Source organism: Elephas maximus, chromosome 10, assembly GCF_024166365.1.
Source record: "Elephas maximus indicus isolate mEleMax1 chromosome 10, mEleMax1 primary haplotype, whole genome shotgun sequence".
NCBI lineage: Eukaryota > Metazoa > Chordata > Mammalia > Proboscidea > Elephantidae > Elephas > Elephas maximus.
The window spans coordinates 83,795,770-83,816,235 of NC_064828.1; the positions used below are offsets into that span (position 1 = coordinate 83,795,770).

Sequence of the window (20,466 nt, forward strand, 5' to 3'; positions counted from 1 at the left end):
CGAGAGCGTTATCTCATGTATCTGTTAGCTGCCTGAATATCTTCTTTAGTGAAGTGCTTGTTCATATCCTTTGCCCACTTCTTGATTGGGTTGTTTTTCTTTTTCTGGTTGAATTTTAACAGAATCATATAGATTTTAGAGATCAGGCACTGGTCGGAGATGTCATAGCTGAAAATTCTTTCCCAATCTGTAGGTGGTCTTTTTACTCTTTTGGTGAAGTCTTTAGATAAGCATAGGTGTTTGATTTTTAGGAGCTCCCAGTTATCTGGTTTCTCTTCGTCATTTTTAGTAATGTTTTGTATTCTGTTTATGCCTTGTATTAGGGCTCCTAACATTGTCCCTATTTTTATTTCCATGATCTTTATCGTTTTAGTTTTTATGTTTAGGTCTTTGATCCACTTGGAGTTAGTTTTTGTGCATGGTGTGAGGTATGGGTCCTGTTTCATTCTTTTGCAAATGGATATCCAGTTATGCCAGCACCATTTGTTAAAAAGACTGTCTTTTCCCCAATTAACTGACACTGTTCCTTTGTCAAATATCAGCTGCTCATATGTGGATGGATTTATATCTGGGTTCTCAATTCTGTTCCATTGGTCTATGTGCCTGTTGTTGTACCAGTACCAGGCTGTTTTGACTACTGTGGCTGTATAATATGTTCTAAAATTGGATAGAGTGAGGCCTCCCACTTTCTTCTTCTTTTTCAGTAATGCTTTGCTTATCCGAGGCTTCTTTCCCTTCCATATGAAGTTGGTGATTTGTTTCTCCATCACATTAAAAAATGTCATTGGAATTTGGATCAGAAGTGCATTGTATGTATAGATGGCTTTTGGTAGAATAGACATTTTTACTATGTTAAGTCTTCCTATCCATGAGCAAGGTATGTTTTTCCACTTAAGTAGGTCCTTTTTAGATTCTTGCAGTAGTACTTTGTAGTTTTCTTTGTATAGGTCTTTTACATCTTTGATAAGATTTATTCCTAAGTATTTTATCTTCTTGGGGGCTACTGTGAATGGTATTGATTTGGTGATTTCCTCTTCAATGTTCTTTTTTGTTGATGTAGAGGAATCCAAGTGATTTTTGTATGTTTATCTTGTTACCTGAGACTCTGCCAAATTCTTCTATTAGTTTCAATAGTTTTCTTGAGGATTCCTTAGGGTTTTCTGTGTATAAGATCATGTCATCTGCAAATAGAGATAATTTTACTTCCTCCTTGCCAATCCGGATGCCCTTTATTTCTTTGTCTAGCCTAATTGCTGTGGCTAGGACCTCTAGCACAATGTTGAATAAGAGCGGTGATAAAGGGCATCCTTGTCTGGTTCCCGTTCTCAAGGGAAATGCTTTCAGGCTTTCTCCATTTAGAGTGATGTTGGCTGTTGGCTTTGCATAGATGCCCTTTATTATGTTGAGGAATTTTCCTTCAATTCCTATTTTTGGGTGCTGGATATTTTTGTATTTGTAGAATATTCTTGGACTTGGTTCTGGGACACAGTTAAGTTACTTGGCAACAGTTTGATCCTTTCAGGTCTTGTTTTTAAGATTTCTTAGGTGAGACCAGTATTAGCATAGGGCTATCTAATATTCTCCCTTTCAGTACTCTGCCCAATGCCCTGTGAATGTTGCACTTTTCCAGTCCAGCTGGTGAGAATAGGCACTATTCCTGGCCCTTTGTGAGTGCTGGACAGTGTTCTTCCCACTAATCCTTTCAGGTGGTCCTTTTTCTGGACTCATGTGGCTTCCTCACACACATGATGTGATTAGTGTTCCCCTGAATACTTGAGGAAGATCCTCTGCAGATTTCCAGAGTTCCTCTCTCTGTATAGTTCTCTGTAGTATGCTGTCTGGGGAGCTCTAGCTTCCTTGTTCTCCCCAGACTCAGTTCCGTCTCCTTAACTCAGGGAGTACTAGGCTCCTCCTGGCTTCCCCCTCCTGCACTGTGGCCTAGAAACTCTTAAGGCTGTGATAAGGCTCATCTCATTTGTTTGCTTTCTCTCAAGGTTCACTGTTTGTCCCCTGTGTCTGTTGTTGTTATGTGCCATCAAATCGGTTCCGACTCATAGTGACCCTATAGGACAAAGTAGAACTGCCGCATAAGGTTTCCAAGGACCAGCTGCTAGATTCAAACTGCCAACCTTTTGGTTAACAGCCAAGCTTTTAACCATTGTACCACCAGGGCTCCTCCCTATGTCTAAAAAAAAAAAAAGTCTAGTGTCTAGAAAATCATTGGTTCATATAGTTGATTCTGTTCTGGCTGTTTCATATGGGAGGGTAAATCTGGTCCCTGTTACTCTGTTTGGCTAGAAGTTAGGCTGTATTATTTAATTTCATTTAACATGTCTGCCTGTTTTTCCTTTTTTCCAGTTTGAACTGTTTAATTCCTAAACACTCACAAGCTGAGTAAGGCCCAGTGAGGTCTTCAGGGCTCAAGTGAAGGCTCCTTCATGTCTAAGAGGTTCCACAGTTTCTAAATATGTGACTTTTAATTTGAATACTTGAAATACTTGATTTTCTCTTTGAAATTTAGTCATATGTAAGAACTCTGTTCTAACAGTATACCACAAAAACAGAATACTTTTTTCCTCATCTTATTCTGCTTTTCTGTCAGACTTAGTTTTACTTAACTCACATCCTTTATCACTACTATTTTAAAACAATTCAGTACATTGCTCTGAAAGTCATGTAGAACATTCTTGGACTAGCAAGTGATATACCTCAAGCCACTCCCTCATTATACAGTAGTGTGAGACACCAAAGAAAGTAGTTAACACATTTTTAAATGTCTGTAATACTTGAACAGGAGCCCTGGTGTTACAGTGGTTAAAGCACTCAGCTGCCAACCAAAAAGTCAGTGGTTTGAACCCATCAGCTGCTCTACAGGAACACGATGCGGCAGTCTCTTTCTGTAAAGATTTACAGCTTTGGAAACCCTGTGAGGCAGTTCTCTGTCCCATAGGGTTGCTATGAGTTAGAATGGACTCTATGGCAATGTATTTGGGTTTTGGTTTAATACATGAACAATTCCATTCATTCATGACTTATTTAATTAAAAATCCAAAACCGTGCATACTGTTGAAATGTTAACTGTAGATGGATGTTCTTAGATTCCAAAATTGACTTTGCTATTCGCTGTCGTCAAAAGAAAATTGAACTGACAAATGATTCTTTCTCCTCTGGGTCTGAAAATCACTCCTAATTTTGTCAACATTTTTTTTTTCTTTTAGCCCGCTCTCAAGTATGTGTTATACGCATTAGTGGGCTTTGTGGGTTTTCTGACCCATTATGTGCTGCCTCAGGTTAGGAAACAGCTCCCATGGCACTGTTTTTCTCATCCCCTGCTGAAGACAGTGGAGTATAATCAATATGAAGTTCGAAGTAAGTATTTCATTAGCACTTTTTTTTAATGCTGTGGATTTGTGTGTGTGTTCGTAGATAGATGACTCAGTTAAATGAGAGTCACCCAGCAACACTTTGGCTTATGTTTATTTTACTTAGGTTTAAAGCTATTAATGCATTGTAGGATGCTTTAGTTTCAATTGAAGGAGGAGCGGCAGTATTCCCATTGAATAAAGCTGGCTTCTGCCTAAATTGTTCTTCACAGACCTCTCACTAGTGAATCCTTCTTATGTGGCTGTGGCTGACCTTCTACCTCTTTCTGTGTGATTTTATACTTTATTCCAAATGTGCGCTAATAGGAACAATTATTATAAAATGTTTTTAACTTCTGACTTTATCAGCTCTTTTAGGTTCTCCTCTGGTAGGATACTGTCTCCGGTGGAAACAGGACCAAAGACCTCTCTATTCTCCCTATGTTTTGATTTAAAAATATTTCAAATAAAGCCCTTAAAGAAGATGTCACATTGTAAAGAAAACTGATGGGGATAAGGGTTGGGAGATTAGGGAACTCTAGAGCCTTGAAAGCTTTCTGTACCAAACTTGACTTTACATTCTCAAGACAAATTTATTAGGCCTTTTAGCAAAGTTGATTGAAGCATCACGTTACTGTAATCTCAATCACCAGTTTGATCCCGGAGACATTATTAAACAAACACTGATGTATAGGTTGCACTAACAGCACTGTGCAAGACCTGTTATAAAATATGTGCTCTTTGAATAAGGGAAAATGACACGAAACTGTGTAAGAGTCTACACCGATTTATTCCTGCCATCAGGAAAATAACTTGAGATACTTCTTTAATGTTAGTGTCATTTTCATATATAAATGATAGCAGGTGTATCTAGTTTGTTTTAAAGATCAGCAGTTGTCACTAAAATAAATCATTGAGCATATTGTTTTCATTTTTGACCTTTATAGACCATTTAGTGTAAATTTTTATAAACTTTGAATCAGCATATCATTTTTGACTCATTAAAAGTATTAGGTAATAGCAGAGTTCTGTCCTCCTATTGATTTTAGCAGCTGAAAGAAAAATACTCTTCATTAAAGAACTTTCTAAGACCAGGTGACAATGTTTTCAGATAGCCCAAGTATCTTGTTTTAAATCTTTTAGTTAACTGTAAACACTTTCATCAATGAAATAGTATTAAAGTATTGGAAAAATATTATTGGCAATTAAAATGACTCTTAGGAGATCTGAATCCAGATCATGTCATACTTCCATATTTGTTCTGAGGTGTTGCATTGTATAAAATCTGTATGTGTGTGCATGTATGTGTACATATCTTAGCATTTTACAAGTGGATAATTTAATAGCCTCTTTCTTTTTGAGGGGAAGAGCAGCCTAATGATCTTAAGTAACCTTTCCTATAAGTTACAGGCATAAATGAGAAAAAGTTATGATTATAAACTGAAGTTTCAAGAATTAAAGTTTAAAGTGGAATTCATCTTAACTCAAGTAATATCTGAATTACAAATTTGGATGTGTCCCAGAAGTCATAGAAGTTGACAGTTGACCTAAGTACTAGGTTTCTTATGTTATTTATTTATAAAGACCAAAACTGAACCCGTTGCTGTCAAGTTGATTTCTACTCATAGCAATCGTATAGGACAGCGTAGAACTGCCCCATCAGGTTTTCAAGGCTGCAGTCTTTACGAAAGCAGACTGCCACATCTTCTCCTGTGGAGTTGCTGGTGGGTTCAAATCGTTGACCTTTTGCGTAGCAGCCAAGTGCTTAACCACTGTGCCATCAGGGCTCCTTTATTTATTTATAATAGAGCTAAATTTGAGTTGTAAGATTGTCCTTTTGCATCACATTGCCAAACTATTTTATACATTAGGTGACATGTGGTCTTCTTGACTTGTATTGCCTTATTAGATGCAGCCACTGTGATGTGGTTTGAAAAACTTCATGTGTGGCTTCTTTTTGTGGAGAAGAATATCATCTATCCATTGATCGTTCTCAATGAGCTTAGTAGCAGTGCAGAGACAATTGCTAGTCCAAAAAAACTGGATACAGAGTAAGTACAATAGTCCTGTAATCTAAGTCTGACTACTGGGGAATAAGTAATGTCTTAAGTCATTGATCAAGTTACAAATAGTCACTGTCTATTTGATGCAAGGCACTGTGAAATAAAAAATTGAGGTGAAATTTTGTATTTGACTTCCCTTTTCTGAGCATCTGTTTTTGCTCATTGTTAACTAGTATTTTATGATTAGATAATAATTTTTAATATTAGATGACAGGTTTGGAAGACGGCTATTTTTGTATCCTATAGGCTATTTTTGTGTACCACATATGTGGTCAGTTGCCTACACAGTTATCCTTTAGGCCTGCCAACTAGAATAGGTACATGTTGTTGAGTAATAATTAATATTTTTTTGACATCCAAGGGAGGCGGGGCCAAGATGGCGGACTAGGTGGACGCTACCGCGGATCCCTCTTGCAACAAAGACTCGGAAAAATAAGTGAATCGATCACATACATAACAATCTACGAACCCTGAACAACACACACAGATTTAGAGACGGAGAATGAACAAATACGGGGAGGCAGCGATTGTTTTCAGAACCGGGAGCCAGCGTACCAGTCAGCGGATTTTCTGGAAAAACTAGTTTCCCAGTGATGGCTCGGAGACAGCAGTCCATATCAAACCACATAAAGAAGCAGACCATGACAGCTGCTACAACCCCCCAAACAAAAGAATCAAAATCTTTCCCAAATGAAGATAAAATCCTGGAATTATCAGATACAGAATATAAAAAACTAATTTACAGAATGCTTCAAGACATCACAAACGAAATAAGGCAAACTGCAGAAAAAGCCAAGGAACACACCGATAAAACTGTTGAAGAACTCAAAAAGATTATTCAAGAACATAGTGGAAAAATTAATAAGTTGCAAGAATCCATAGAGAGACAGCATGTAGAAATCCAAAAGATTAACAATAAAATTACAGAATTAGACAACGCAATAGGAAGTCAGAGGAGCAGACTCAAGCAATTAGAATGCAGACTGTGATATCTGGAGGACCAGGGAATCAACACCAACATAGCTGAAAAAAAATCAGATAAAAGAATTTAAAAAAATGAAGAAACCCTAAGAATCATGTGGGACTCTATCAAGAAGGATAACTTGCGAGTGATTGGAGTCCCAGAACAGGGAGGGGGGACAGAAAACACAGAGAAAATAGTTGAAGAACTCCTGACAGAAAACTTCCCTGACATCATGAAAGACGAAAGGATATCTATCCAAGATGCTCATTGAACCCCATTTAAGACTGATCCAAAAAGAAAAACACCAAGACATATTATCATCAAACTCACCAAAACCAAAGATAAACAGAAAATTTTAAAAGCAGCCAGGGAGAAAAGAAAGGTTTCCTTCAAGGGAGAATCAATAAGAATAAGTTCAGACTACTCAGCAGAAACCATGCAGGCAAGAAGGAATGGGACGACATATACAGAGCACTGAAGGAGAAAAACTGCCAACCAAGGATCATATATCCAGCAAAACTCTCTCTGAAATATGAAGGTGAAATTAAGATATTTTCATATAAACACAAGTGTAGAGAATTTGCAAAAACCAAACCAAAGCTACAAGAAATACTAAAGGATATTGTTTCTCAGAAAACCAGTAATATCAGATACCAGCACAATACAAGGTCACAAAACAGAATGTCCTGATATCAACTCAAATAGGGAAATCACAAAAACAAACAAATTAAGATTAATTAAAAATAATAATAATACACATAACAGGGAATCATGGAAGTCAATAGGTAAAAGATCACAATAATCAAAAAGTGGGACTAAATACAGGAGGCATTGAACTGCCAGATGGAGAGTGATACAAGGCGATATAGAACGAAACAAGTTAGGTTTTTACTTAGAAAAATAGGGGTAAATAATAAGGTAACCACAAAAAGGTATAACAACTCTATAACTCAAGATAAAAGCCAAGAAAAACGTAACGACTCAACTAACATAAAGTCAAACACTATGAAAATGAGGCTCTCACAATTTACTAAGAAAAACATCTCAGCACAAAAAAGCATGTGGAAAAATGAAATTGCCAACAACACATATGAAAAGGCATCAAAATGACAACACTAAAAACTTATCTATCTATAATTACGCTGAATGTAAATGGACTAAATGCACCAATAAAGAGACAGAGAGTCATGGACTGGATAAAGAAACATGATCCATCTATATGCTGCCTACAACAGACACACTTTAGGCTTAGAGACACAAACAAACTAAAACTCAAAGGATGGAAAAAAAGATATCAAGCAAACAATAAGCAAAAAAGAAGAGGAGTAGCAATATTAATTTCTGACAAAATAGACTTTAGACTTAAATCCACCACAAAGGATAAAGAAGGACACTATATAATGATAAAAGGGACAATTGATCAGGAAGACATAACCATATTAAATATTTAAGCACCCAATGACAGGGCTGCAAGATACATAAATCAAATTTTAACAGAATTGAAAAGTGAGATAGACACCTCCACAGTTATAGTAGGAGACTTCAACACACCACTTTCGGAGAAGGACAGGACATCCAGTAAGAAGCTCAATAGAGACACGGAAGACCTACTTACAACAATCAACCAACTTGACCTCATTGACTTATACAGAACTCTCCACCCAACTGCTGCAAAGTATACTTTTTTTTCTAGTGCACATGGAACATTCTCTAGAATAGACCACATTTTAGGTCATAAAACAAACCTTTGCAGAGTCCAAAACATCGAAATATTACAAAGCATCTTCTCAGACCACAAGGCAATAAAAGTAGAAATCAATAACAGAAAAACTAGGGAAAAGAAATCAAATACTTGCAAAACGAACAATACCCTCCTGAAAAAGGACTGGGTCGTAGAAGACATCAAGGAGGAAATAAGGAAATTCGTAGAATGCAACGAGAATGAAAATACTTCCTATCAAAACCTCTGGGACACAGCAAAAGCAGTGCTCCGAGGCCAATTTATATCAATAAATGCACACATACAAAAAGAAGAAAGAGCCAAAATCAGAGAACTGTCCCTACAACTTGAACAAATAGAAAGTGAGCAACAAAAGAGAACCCATCAGGCACCAGAAGAAAACAAATAATAAAAATTAGAGCTGAACTAAATGAATTAGAGAACAGAAAAACAATTGAAAGAATTAACAAAGCCAAAAGCTGGTTCTTTGAAAAAATTAACAAAATTGATAAACCATTGGCTAGACTGACTAAAGAAATACAGGAAAGGAAACAAATAACCCGAATAAGAAACGAGAAGGACCACATCACAACAGAACCAAATGAAATTAAAAGAATCATTTCAGATTACTACGAAAAATTGTACTCTAACAAATTTGAAAACCTAGAAGAAATGGATGAATTCTTGGAAAAACACTACCTACCTAAACTAACACATTCAGAAGTAGAACAACTAAATAGACCCATAACAAAAAAAGAGATTGAAACGGTAATCAAAAAACTCCCAACAAAAAAAAGCCCTGGCCCGGACGACTTCACTGCAGAGTTCTACCAAACTTTCAGAGAAGAGTTAACACCACTACTACTGAAGGTATTTCAAAGCATAGAAAATGACGGAATACTACCCAACTCATTCTATGAAGCCACCATCTCCCTGATACCAAAACCAGGTAAAGACATTACAAAAAAAGAAAATTACAGACCTATATCCCTCATGAACATAGATGCAAAAATCCTCAACAAAATTCTAGCCAATAGAATCCAACAACACATCAAAAAAATAATTCACCCTGATCAAGTGGGATTTATACCAGGTATGCAAGGCTGGTTTAATATTAGAAAAACCATTAATGTAATCCATCACATAAATAAAAGATAAAAACCACATGATCTTATCAACTGATGCAGAAAAGGCATTTGACAAAGTCCAACACCCATTTATGATAAAAACTCTTACCAAAATAGGAATTGAAGGAAAATTCCTCAACATAATAAAGGGCATCTATGCAAAGCCAACAGCCAATATCACTCTAAATGGAGAGAACCTGAAAGCATTTCCCTTGAGAACGGGAACCAGACAAGGATGCCCTTTATCACCGCTCTTATTCAACATCGTACTTGAAGTCCTAGCGAGGGCAATTAGGCGAGACAAAGAAATAAAGGGTATCCAGATTGGCAAGGAGGAAGTAAAGTTATCACTATTTGCAGATGACATGATCTTATACACAGAAAACCCTAAGGAATCCTCCAGAAAACTACTGAAACTAATAGAAGAGTTTGGCAGAGTCTCAGGTTATAAAATAAACATACAAAAATCACTTGGATTCCTCTACATCAACAAAAAGAACACCGAAGAGGAAATCACCAAATCAATACCATTCACAGTAGCCCCCAAGAAGATAAAATACTTAGGAAGAAATCTTACCAAGGATGTAAAAGACCTATACAAAGAAAACTACAAAGCTCTACTACAAGAAATTCAAAAGGACATACTTAAGTGGAAAAACATACCTTGCTCATGGATAGGAAGACTTAACGTAGTAAAAATGTCTATTCTACCAAAAGCCATCTATACATACAATGCACTTCTGATCCAAATTACAATGTCATATTTTATGGGGATAGAGAAACAAATCACCAATTTCATATGGAAGGGAAAGAAGCCCCGGATAAGCAAAGCACTACTGAAAAAGAAGAAGAAAGTGGGAGGCCTCACTTTCCCTGACTTCAGAACCTATTATACAGCCACAGTAGTCAAAACAGCCTGGTACTGGTACAACAACAGGCACATAGACCAATGGAACAGAACTGAGAACCCAGATATAAATCCATCCACATATGAGCAGCTGATATTTGACAAAGGACCAGTGTCAATTAATTGGGGAAAAGATAGTCTTTTTAACAAATGGTGCTGGCATAACTGGATATCCATTTGCAAAAGAATGAAACAGGACCCATACCTCACACCATGCACAAAAACTAACTCCAAGTGGATCAAAGACCTAAACATAAAGACTAAAACGGTAAAGATCATGGAAGAAAAAATAGGGACAACCCTAGGAGCCCTAATACAAGGCATAAACAGAATACAAAACATTACCAAAAACGATGAAGAGAAACCCGATAACTGGGAGCTCCTAAAAATCAAACATCCATGCTCATCTAAAGACTTCACCAAAAGAGTAAAAAGACCACCTACAGACTGGGAAAGAATTTTCAGCTATGACATCTCAGACCAGCGCCTGATCTCTAAAATCTACATGATTCTGTCAAAACTCAACCACAAAAAGACAAACAACCCAATCAAGAATTGGGCAAAGGATATGAACACACATTTCACTAAAGAAGATATTCAGGCAGCCAACAGACACATGAGAAAATGCTCCCGATCATTAGCCATTAGAGAAATGCAAATTAAAACTACGGTGAGATTCCATCTCACACCAACAAGGCTGGCATTAATCCCAAAAACACAAAATAATAAATGTTGGAGAGGCTGCGGGGAGATTGGAACTCTTATACACTGCTGGTGGGAATGTAAAATCGTACAACCACTTTGGAAATGTATCTGGCGTTTTCTTAAAAAGTTAGAAATAGAACTACCATACATCCCAGATATCCCACTCCTCGGAATATACCCTAGAGATACAAGAGCCTTCACACAAACATTTATATGCATACCCATGTTTATTGCAGCTCTGTTTACAATAGCAAAAAGCTGGAAGCAACCAAGGTGTCCATCAACGGATGAATGGGTAAATAAATTGTGGTATATTCACACAATGGAATACTACGCATTGATAAAGAACAGTGACGAATCTGTGAAACATTTCATAACATGGAGGAACCTGGAAGGCATTATGCTGAGCGAAATGAGTCAGAGGCAAAAGGACAAATATTGTATAAGACCACTATTATAAGATCTTGAGAAATAGTAAAAACTGAGAAGAACACATACTTTTGTGGTTACGAAGCGGGGAGGGTGGGAGAGGGTTTTTTATTGATTAATCAGTAGATAAGAACTGCTTTGGGTGAAGGGAAAGACGACACTCAATACATGGAAGGTCAGCTCAATTGGACTGGACCAAAAGCAAAGAAGTTTCCGGGATCAAATGAATGCTTCAAAGGTCAGCGGAGCAGGGGCGGGGGTCTGGGGGGGGGTCTGGGGAACATGGTTTGAGGGGAGTTCTAAGTCAATTGGCAAAATAATTCTATTATGAAAATATTCTGCATCCCACTTTGAAATGTGGCGTCTGGGGTCTTAAATGCTAACAAGCGGCCATCATCAATTGGTCTCAACCCACCTGGAGCAAAGGAAAATGAAGAACACCAAGGTCACACGACAACTAGGAGCCCAAGAGACAGAAAGGGCCACATGAACTAGAGACCTACATCATCGTGAGACCAGAAGAACGAGTTGGTGCCCGGCCACAATCGATGACTGCCCTGACAGGGAGCACAGCAGAGGACCCCTGAGGGAGCAGGAGATCAGTGGGATGCAGACCCCAAATTCTCATAAAAAGACCATACTTAATGGTCTGACTGAGACTAGAGGAATCCCGGCGGCCATGGTCCCCAGACCTTCTGTCGGCACAGGACAGGAACCATCCCCGAAGACAACTCATCAGACATGAAAGGGACTGGTCAGCGGGTGGGAGAGAGATGCTGATGAAGAGTGAGCTAATGATATCAGGTGGACACTTGAGAGTGTGTTGGCAACTCTTGTCTGGAGGGGGGATGGGAGGATAGAGAGAGAGGGAAGCTGGCAAAATTGTCACCAAAGGAGAGACTGAAAGGGCTGACTCAATAGGGGAAGAGCAGGTGGGAGTACGGAGTAAGATGTATGTAAACTTATATGTGACAGACTGATGGGATTTGTAAACGTTCACTTGAAGCTTAATAAAAGTTAATAAAAAAAAAAAAAGATTACATCCAAGGGAAAAAAAAAAGAATTAATATATTTTTCATGTGCTAAATGCAATTAATTTTAAAGTAATAGAAATATTGAGAAACTGGAGAACAAAATATCAGAAATTACAATATGGTTTCTTATTTTTAAAAAGGCTTATTTATGTGAAGAATAAGAATCATAATATATATTACTAAAAGCAAATATTATAGTAGTCATTCTTTTAGAATATAATTTGCTTAGCTATATAAATCATTTTTAGTTTAAATTTGATCTATACATTGTAAGGTTGGTAATTTAAGTGATGATTTTCCTGAAGTTAGTAGCTGTTCTAAAGTTCTCAGTCATTGGTTGATGAGTTTTGCTTTCCTTATATTATAGATTAGGTGCTTTAATGATCACCATTGCTGGTTTGAAGTTGCTACGATCTTCTTTTAGCAGCCCTACTTATCAGTATGTCACAGTCATCTTCACCGTTCTCTTTTTCAAATTTGACTATGAAGCTTTTTCAGAGACCATGCTACTGGACCTCTTCTTCATGTCCATACTCTTCAACAAGGTAACTTATCACTGAAAAGAATACCCCATCAGTTAAAAACTATCTGCCTAAGTAATACACTATTCTTTTAGGGTTATGCTTGCATTTCATTTATTGTCTTTTAAATAAATAATACCTCTCTTCAGTCAACTCAATATTCAAGACCATATTTGATTCTGTAAACAATGCTAGTCACTATGATCCATAAAAGATCTAGTCCTTGCTATAGCTAGGAAGATAAGATAAACACTTATGTAGAAAAATTAGAGAAACACTAATATATGTATATATTTTTAAATATGTGGGCTCTTTTCAGAAGGCAGTGTAGTTTGGAATAACTTAAGAAATGGAAGTAGTAATAATTGAATTGGCCTGTGGGCTGCTGAAGTGTGTATAGATGGAGGGAGGAAATTCTGGTCAAGGTTAATAACCTGATATCTGAATGAAGATGGTAGATACTGAGGGCCATGAAGCCATGTGGGAACAATCAGAAATTAGCTTGATGGTGACATTTGCAGAATACCGTGAAGTTTACAGAATGCTTCTATAATTTCTTATTCCATTATAAGACAGGTGCTCTTATTCCTTTTGTAGATGAGGTTATAAAACCTGGGTCTTCTGCCTTCCTATGCAGGGACCTTTTTGCGGAATCACACTACCTTTTCTACATGGCATAGATTGTACAATCATATTACAGAAAGCTTTGTAAATTAAATAGTGCTTAGATTTCATGTTAACACTGACCACGTACAAAGGACTTTGACACATATTATCCCGTTTGATAGGTAACAGAGAGCTGAAGCATATGAGCAGCTACAAAACACAATGAAAGCCCAATTTTAGGAAAGGTAGCCTGGTCAGCCACATTTGGGATGAATTGGGGAAGAGAGAACCTGAAGGTATGGAGAGAAGCTGAAGAGGTTTTGACAGTACTTCAGATGTGATGGAGGCCTGACGTAGGATCTAGGATGGGACCAATAAAAATGGAAAATCGTTCATCTGAGCAAGGTTTTAGGGATAGTTTATTTCCATATTATTATAAATAACTTTTAAAATATTTCAGTATTTGTACGACCACTAATTTGTATTCATTTTTATCATTTATTCCCTCTTGTAATGAGCATGGTAACTGACCATTGGAGCAAGCCAGAAAGTTAATCAGAGAATTGTTGGTATAAGGAAGTTTGTGGTTTCTTACAAATTTAAATATGTAGGTTGAAAATTGTATTGCATGTGATTATACTGGTTGGAAAAAAGTGAAAGTTGCACTAAAGTATAAATCAAACAGTCCTTGAAAAATACATTCACTATACTTAACTGCATTAGAACAGTAGATTTTCTTAATACTTTCATTTCTTAAACAAATGTTTATTTGATTGCACACCATGTGCCAGGACTGTTCTAGATGCTTAGGATAAAACACAAAGAACCATGCCCTTAAGGAGTTTGCGTTTTATATGGTCACTTAATAGAGCTTAATGATAATAAGCAAGTAGTATACAAGGGATCTTTTTAGATATATTCTTATTCTAAGATATTGTTGTAAGATGCACTATCAATAATAACCTTTCAAGAAAAAATTAAATATATACAGAAATGTTTTTACCAACCAACCATTTGTTCATATAATTGCACATAATTTTCTCCTTTAATATTAAAGTCAAAATTTGAATGTAACCTCTCACATTTAGAATCCGAAGAGTTTTCTGAATCACTGCTTTAAACATTTATAGTGGCAGCATGGTGATATATGTGCTGCCTTCACTTACTGTGTGATCCTGGTAACTGAGTCAAGGCAAAGGTCATTGGAATTCATCAGCATTTTCTAATTGGTTCAAGCTGTGATTTTTGTTTAAATTGGAGGTTAAACAGGTTCATGTATAAATCAGCTAAATGATTTTAAGAACTGAGGTGTTTGGTGCCTAAATCATGGTACCTGAGTTGGCCTGAATCTCTTGCTTTTAAGATTCTTTGATCTGTTTTGAGAGAGCGAACCTCTCATTGCCTAACACATTAGAGGTAGCGTTGGGTAAATACAGTAGCCGCTTCAGGATTAAAGACATGTTCAAAGCAATAGAGATCCAAATGTAAATAAGGTAAAAATACATATTGTGCTACCATGGGCAGTAACAGCTGAGGCATATGAGCAGATGGCTGATAATGCACAATTCATTTCCTACCTGAACGGGGATTGACAACTGTGTTACAGCTTTATCCCCTGCCTGGCTTTCAGATTCCTTTGGACAATACATTTAAGAGATACCCCATTTCCAGAACACTAAAATTCGGGGGCCATGGGCCTCAGAATATATATATTCTCCTTATTTTGCTAGTATTAGTAGTGTGGCCAGTAGAGGGCATAGAATTTTTTAAACAAAACAAAAACAGTGCAGTGTTTTAGCAGTTGATACCTTTTGCTATTGTACAAAGGTAAAATAATCCCAATGCCACTTCCCTGTTAGGGAGAACATACATTTCAGAGGCCTTTCATTTTTTAATTCCCATACCTATTGATAACTTTTTCACTCATTGTTTTCTTTTCCTCCTCCAGCTCTGGGAACTCCTTTATAAATTGCAGTTTGTATATACCTACATTGCCCCATGGCAGATTACATGGGGTTCTGCTTTTCACGCTTTTGCTCAGCCCTTTGCAGTGCCCCGTATCCTTCTAATTACGGTTTTATAAGAATGGGCAGTCATATCCTTCATGACAGTGTTGGCTTCTGGGCATAACCTCTCACAGGCATAGAATACAGTTAGTGTATGATTATCACAAATTTACAGTTCTTTGAGTTCATACCTATATCGATTTTGGTTATTTACATGAAAATCTGTGATCCACAGGTATCTGAATATGGGAAAGGTATTAAAGTGGTAATGCTGATGTAAAGTTTTACTCGTATATGGGAATACTAAAATTCAGAAATTTTCTGTACACGCAAAATGTTTTAAAAATATTTTAAAATAAATGAAGTTGTGAAACATTTTTCATAATCATATGATTGTAATTAATCCAAAATTTTCTATGCTCATCATTTCTTAAGAGAACTTTCTGAACAAAAGTAACGATTAGTGGCCTCATAGACGTTGAAATGCAGACTTTTGTGTTATCTGTAAATTTTAGTTTTAGTCTCCAGGAAAATTAAACCCGAGCATTTCTGTCCAAGATCCATAAGTGGACTTTTACAAATGCATATTAGCAAATACTCATTTGGGTCCCTTTGAAGCATTATGCCAGGTTGTAATTTCTGTGTCTTTCTACTTGTCCCCCCTTAGTTGTCTAGCAATACAATCTCTTCTGTAATCCTCTCGTGAATCTCGTTTTTCTAATTGCTGTCATCTAAATGTGTTTGTGAGATGTGTTGTTTTGTGCGAAGGTGAATGTTAAGTTCCTTAACCAGTTTCCCCATAGACTCTGCCATGTTGTTTGTGCAGGCTGCTGTTTCAGCCTTCTTTTCTACCCCACTAAATCCTTTCCTGGGAAGTGCAATATTCATCACTTCGTACGTCCGACCCGTGAAGTTCTGGGAGCGAGACTATAAGTGAGTAAAACACTTGATAGGCAGTTTTTATCATTTTTGCTAGGAAAAGCTATGCTAGTATTATTAAAAGTTATTTCTGGTTCACAATTTATTGTGTTGAAGTATTTATTTTGCTAAAAACTTAGACTTTTAAAATGTGAAAATTAGAGCAAAAGTAGAAAAGTCAGAGGAAAATTACTCTTTGTTTTCTGTATTTTTTCTGCTCATAAGATTTTAAAAACAGTTGTAATTTAATATACTTATTTTGTCTCTTTTGAGGATATTTCTTGGAATTATTCCACACTAATAACATGCTTAAACTTCATATTTTATGATGTTACATTATTTTAATAGTTATAATAAGTTACTTCTGTTTTTTTGTGAGTATAAGTTTTTAGTGAGAATCTTTGTACATAAAGTGTTTTCTCCATTTAGGCTTAGTTTCTTAGGCTAGTTATTAATCTAATGCCCAGCAACGATCCTTGTGTGTAATCTCTTAAGACTTCACTTTATTTATTTGAGGAAGAATTCCTAGAAGAGAAATTACCAAATCAGTAAGCATAAACATTTTAAAGGTCTTTAATATCTATGAACAAATTGATTTCCAAAAAGCTCGTAGTAGTAATTTATAATTTTACTGACCATATCCATGACTGTCTTTCTCTCTGCATTTTCACGCATTGGCAGATTTAGTAAGTGAAAATTGTCATCTCACCTTTTAAACAATGCTTAGGTAGTTACTAGAAGTAACTATAACTTCTTATAACTATTAAAATAATGTAACATTATAAAATACAAAGTTTAAGCATGTTATTATTGTAGGTTTGAAACTTCTACTCAGGTCCTTTATCTAAAATGATATTTCCCGTTTTAGTGAACTTTAGTGTTCACCAGATAGAATTCAATCCTATTCTTTTCTCCTGAGCCAGCTTTTAGCCCAAAATAATGTTTTACGGCAGTAGTTCTTAAACGTTTTGGTCTCAGAACCCCTCTACACTCTTAAAAATTATTGAGAAGCCTGAGGAGTTCTTGTTTATATGGGTTTTATCAATATTTACTGTAATAGAAATCAACATTTAGAAAAATTCTTTAATGCTTATTTATTAATTTATTTTAAAATAATAATAAACCTACTGCATGTTAACATAAATAACTTTTTTAAAAATGCGAATAGCTGTACTTACCCTACCCCCCCAAAAAATTAACGAGAAGAGTAGCATTGTTTTACGCTTTCACAAATCCCTTTACCATCCGGCTTAGTGAAAGACAGCTGGATTCTCATGCCTGCTTCTTCATTCAGTCTGTTGCAATATGTTGTTTTGATTGAAGTATATTAAGAAAATTTGGCCTCACACAGATATGTAGTTGGAAAAGAAAAATATTTTAATAACCTTTTTGGATAATTGTGGATATTGTTTTTTGATACTTCACTAAAACTTGAAAAATGATAGTTTCTTAATGGTTAGTTGTGATGTGAAATCTAATTCCATATCCATGAACATTTAGAACTGAGTTATCTGAAAATCCACTGATCTTTCTTATACTTTGAATGGATCTTTTATCCATGCATAATTTTGTAGCATTATTTATTGGTCCTTTGGAAAATATTGGTTCACTGAGTAACGCAGGCCTTCCAGATGTTGACATATTTCATTATACGATATGTTTTTAAATGTGTTCTTTAATTTCACCACCAACTTAAAAAAAAAGAAACCTTTGAGTATAAGGAAGCTTTCAAGCTCATGGTGGTGAATATACATTTTCCAAAATTCAAATTTTTGCTTGAAATCTTGAATTTTATCATTGACAGTAGATATTGTCAGCCACTTTCCTTGAAATGACAGGCTAACTTTCTTCATTTTCAAGAAATGTCTGTTAAATACCCAAGTCTGAATAATCTTAGTTTAGCTAATGTATATTTTCTCAGTTTTGCCACAAAGAATATTTAAAAAGCATGTACAGAATGGTAGAGATTTAATAAAATTAATTTTTTACTGCATCATTATTAGTGCTTCTGCCTTAATTCATGCCAAGGTATCAGCACTTATGCCACTGCTTTTGCACCGTCAATGCAATTGTCAATACAGCGAAGAAAAAGTTAAATAATGGCTCAGTATTCTTAGGAAAATAGCTTGAATCTCAAAAAGTTCCTGAAAGGGTCTTGAACCCTTTACCCTGGGTTCTGTGGACCATGTTTTATGAACCACCTTTCTAAAGAACACTGTACCACCAGACATTGGTCGATGTACCTTCCCCTGGCAAAGAATGTTCGTGTACTGTAAGTTTTTAAGAACAGCATATATAGTATACATTTTTTCATCCTGGTCAGTCCCCCCACCCCACCATGCCCCCCAAAAGTACACTCATTAATAGCTTCCTGCACACACTGTTCAGGGAGACATCAGTTTGGGAAAAACTAAATGTATGTGGTGGCGGGGGGGAGTGGGAGAGTCAAAAAGACTTCACCCCTAAAATTGTGCTACCAAGAATTTTTATCATTATGTAACATAGATTTTACCAGAGATTTTCATAAGGTGGTTAATATTTATTTCATTTATATTCTATATTTTTCTCCTTCATCCTTAATTGTTAAACCTTTTTGAAGTTTAAAAAAGTCATTGGATATGTTTGTTTTGTCATCTTCAGCACAAAACGAGTGGATCATTCAAATACCAGATTGGCTTCCCAGCTTGATAGAAATCCAGGTAATAGTTCTTTTTATGAGTAAAGAGGCAAGTATAAGGAACGTAATACATATAGTTCACACCAAGCTTGTTGGGAATCCTGTGTGGGTTCCAAATGAAAAATAAATCATTTTTTTAAAAAATAAATATTCTTTACGTTAGCAAAGTATGTATGAATGAGAGTATGTACAAATTTAGACGCCCATCTTTTATAAAATGCCTTATAAGAATGCTGATAGGAATGAAAAATGCCATTTAAAAACGTCTATTGTATAGATTAAAAAGCAGAACTCAAAAGTAAAACTGGTCAGGTATATTGAAGGGCATGCAATCAGATTGATACATGTTTTATTAATGTGTTTGCTTCCCTCTCCCCCAAATGTTTAGGTAAATATAAATTAAGTTTCATTTGTTTTATTGTATGTAGAGATGTCATCTAGGGGACATTTACTGGCAAATTATCCAATTAGATCGGATTTCAGTGGATGGCATCTTGGTGATGTTACTGTTACCTGAAGCTTGGTTCTTAGTTTTATCGTTTGGGAAACATCATTCTGTCAGCCCACCCAGTAGTAATCTGAAACAGAGACAGTGAGTCTTACTGCCCCAATCATAAGAGATTCATGTATCAACCAGAATTTCAATGTATTAATTTACTAAAAGAAATATTAACACCCAAATAGACTGGAGTATTTGTATCCATTTGACTTGCCAATTTTCTCAAGTGCTCTGTCCACCTAAGAAGTTAAATTATAATTGTCAGATTGATTCATACTTATTAAAATAGGAGCAAGAACTAATTATTAATGACTATTATTCATTATTTGATATTTATGACTATCACGATCATGTTTTAGTAGATAATAGAACCATCTTAGCTCCAGTAGGTGCTTGCAAGGGGGTTAGAATTCTCATAATGCTGATAGTGCCATTCTGTATAACAAAAAGCCCATGTCCTGAATTAATATGCAGAAATGTCTACCTCATGCCAGTTCTGCCATTGTATTTTGGAAATAGATAACCTGTGGTTTAGGTTTCACAGGTTCACAGATGAAGAGGAATTTTGCCCCAGGGTTGAATATGCCTAAAGTCTCACCCATGTTTGATTTAGATGATTCAGAAGATGAGATTTGGGGCTTGGAGTTGATTTAAGACTTTTGGGATGATGTGATTGGGTGAAGGTTTTTTGTATGTGGCAAGAACATGAATTTTAGGGGCCAAAGAGTGGAATATTAAGGATTGAATTGTGTCCCCCCAAAATATGAGTTGTAAATCCTAATCTCTATGCCTGTAGTTATAATCCCATTTGGGAATGGGTTGTCTTTGTTGTGTTAATGAGACAGGATTAATGTAGGGCCATAGCCTCGAGTCATTCTCTTTTGAAATATAAAAGAGATTAAACAAGCAAGCGAGCAAGGTTGGGGTA

At 36.1% G+C, this 20,466-nt stretch overlaps 1 protein-coding gene across 5 annotated transcripts in view; it reads left to right on the forward strand.

Moving 5' to 3' along the window:
- Window positions 1–20,466, forward strand: part of PCNX1 (pecanex 1) — a 184,340-nt gene that overhangs the window by 127,364 nt on the left and 36,510 nt on the right. For all 5 annotated transcript variants that reach the window (XM_049897946.1, XM_049897948.1, XM_049897947.1 and 2 more), the window contains 6 exons: window positions 3,219–3,369; window positions 5,272–5,413; window positions 12,679–12,856; window positions 15,387–15,495; window positions 16,248–16,377; window positions 19,003–19,061. In XM_049897946.1, coding sequence (XP_049753903.1) covers window positions 3,219–3,369; window positions 5,272–5,413; window positions 12,679–12,856; window positions 15,387–15,495; window positions 16,248–16,377; window positions 19,003–19,061 — 769 coding nt within the window. The remainder of the gene's footprint in view (window positions 1–3,218; window positions 3,370–5,271; window positions 5,414–12,678; window positions 12,857–15,386; window positions 15,496–16,247; window positions 16,378–19,002; window positions 19,062–20,466) is intronic.